General features: G+C 46.6%; 1 protein-coding gene across 1 annotated transcript; it reads right to left on the minus strand.

Annotated features, from left to right (window-relative positions):
• Positions 1–524: 524 nt before the first annotated feature.
• Positions 525–1,496, minus strand: PHALS_03397 (uncharacterized protein; the record flags this gene model as incomplete). The annotated part of the gene is made up of 4 exons (XM_024717600.1): positions 525–797; positions 879–1,037; positions 1,242–1,283; positions 1,344–1,496. The coding sequence occupies 4 exons, from the start codon at positions 1,494–1,496 to the stop codon at positions 525–527; spliced, it is 627 nt and encodes a 208-aa protein (XP_024583083.1).
• Between the last annotated feature and the right edge of the window lie 360 nt (positions 1,497–1,856).

Below are 1,856 nucleotides of genomic sequence, written 5' to 3' on the forward strand. Positions count from 1 at the left end.
TGCTTTATTACTTATTTATTGATCGTCGAGATAATCCAACACCACCATGAAGTAGCAGTAGCAGCAGAAGAAGAGAAGAGGTAATTAATAGGGTCGGTCATAGAAAGAGGTGGTGTTGAGGTACACATTTATGATCAGCAACTATTTGTCTATGATGATCGTGTTGTTTGCTTGTTGCTAACGGAAGAAGTAGTCGTAAGGTGTATGTGAAGTAAGAATGGAAAAGTAAGGAAGAAAAAAGAAGAGCGGAGCAAAGAGGATGGAGCACGATGAGTGAGAAGGTCAGTCAAGGCGGACAGTTATTGTTTCCCATCGTTCGTCTCCTTAAATCCATCATTGACGCAACAAGAAGATGAACATCTGCACCACCTGCGGTCGATAGCTTCGTAGCCGCTCTCATTGCCATTGCTCTTATCTTGTCCCAGACAGGTTTCTTCACTGCCTCAACTAGCTTTGCCCGTTGTTGCTCCGAGAGTCTTCCGTCGTAAAGGCTGTTAATTATTTTTGAAAAAGGTTTAGCTCCGTCAGGTTGGGGTAAGAGCGCAAGCCATTTCAAAATCGTAAGAATGTGGCCATTTGGCTTTATCTTTCTTCGTTAAAGTCTCGGGAAACAGCTCGGGATCGTAGCGGACAAAGAATCGCTTCTTGAAGGCCTTCTCCATCAACCTCCCGGTCCTCCGCACAGTCTCCTCCAGCATATGGTGTTCTACAAAGAATGCGTCCTCCTTCCTCTCACCATTTTTGTCTCCTGAAGGTCGGATGACTTGCAAAGGAGCTGCGGCAGACATAGTGTTCAGCTAGAGACCAACAAGACCAAGTAGAGCGAGGGCACCACTGGGCTTGCTGCAACCTCGATTTTCTTGCATCAGCGCTCCCACCGGGGCAATGAGGGAATAGAGTTGCCTCAACTCCTGATTCAAAGTCGACATCGGGTTGGAGAGCTTTGGCCTTTCATCGTAGTACTTGTCTATCGGATCCCAAAGCTCCAAGAAGCGCTGAATAACTTTGTGAGGCTTAAGAAACGATGAGGGGCATGCCTGATGACAGCTAAAAATGTGTTCATCAACTCGTCCTGGAGCCCATAAAATCCTTGTTTCCCCTGTGGCGACTTGTTCAAGTGCTCGATGACACTATGCATCTTCTGCAGAGTATCTCGGCACTCTATATCCCCAACCTTGCTTGGATCCAAGTTTGTACCTTATAATTCTTGTAGAGCGCAGTTTGACAGATGAGGCACACACCACTCCCAAAAAGCTGCCTTGAAGAGCTTTAATAGCAAGCGTCTTATATCACCATTTCCGTCAGATGTAGACACATCAATATTCGAGGGCAAAAGGCCGAACTCTGCAAAAACATCTATGACCCATGAATGAAGGACCTCTGATGACCAGGAGCTCTTGCATTCCACCGAGCCTGGACAGAATTGCTTTATGGCGAGAATGGAAATTCTCATACGCCATTGAGCATCCACGAAGATGATTCGAATCCCGACACATTTGTCTTTAGAGGACTTCGAGGTCCAGAGATCCGCGTTCAGATAAAATGTTGGCAAAGGGCAGCTAGCTTCGATCTTCCTTAGATCGTTCCTGAAGCCCTCATTCGTAGCGTGATATACTTCAAGATCCAAATGGTGAAGTCTCTTTCGCGTGGGTAGATGTTTGCCAATAGGTGACCCACTGCATTTAGCAAAATGCTGAACCTTGTCATCCTCGCAGAAGCCCTAAGATAGCAGCTTCGTTATAACCAGACGAGTCCATAGCATTTGGTAGAAGCGTTTCGGGTTATCTTTAAAAAGAGGGGAGGCCTTCGCAGCATTGACCGCCTCTACCTTACGTCGCTTGTTTCCCTCCGTCGTT

Source organism: Plasmopara halstedii (assembly GCF_900000015.1).
Source record: "Plasmopara halstedii genome assembly, contig: Scaffold_2244, whole genome shotgun sequence".
NCBI lineage: Eukaryota > Oomycota > Peronosporomycetes > Peronosporales > Peronosporaceae > Plasmopara > Plasmopara halstedii.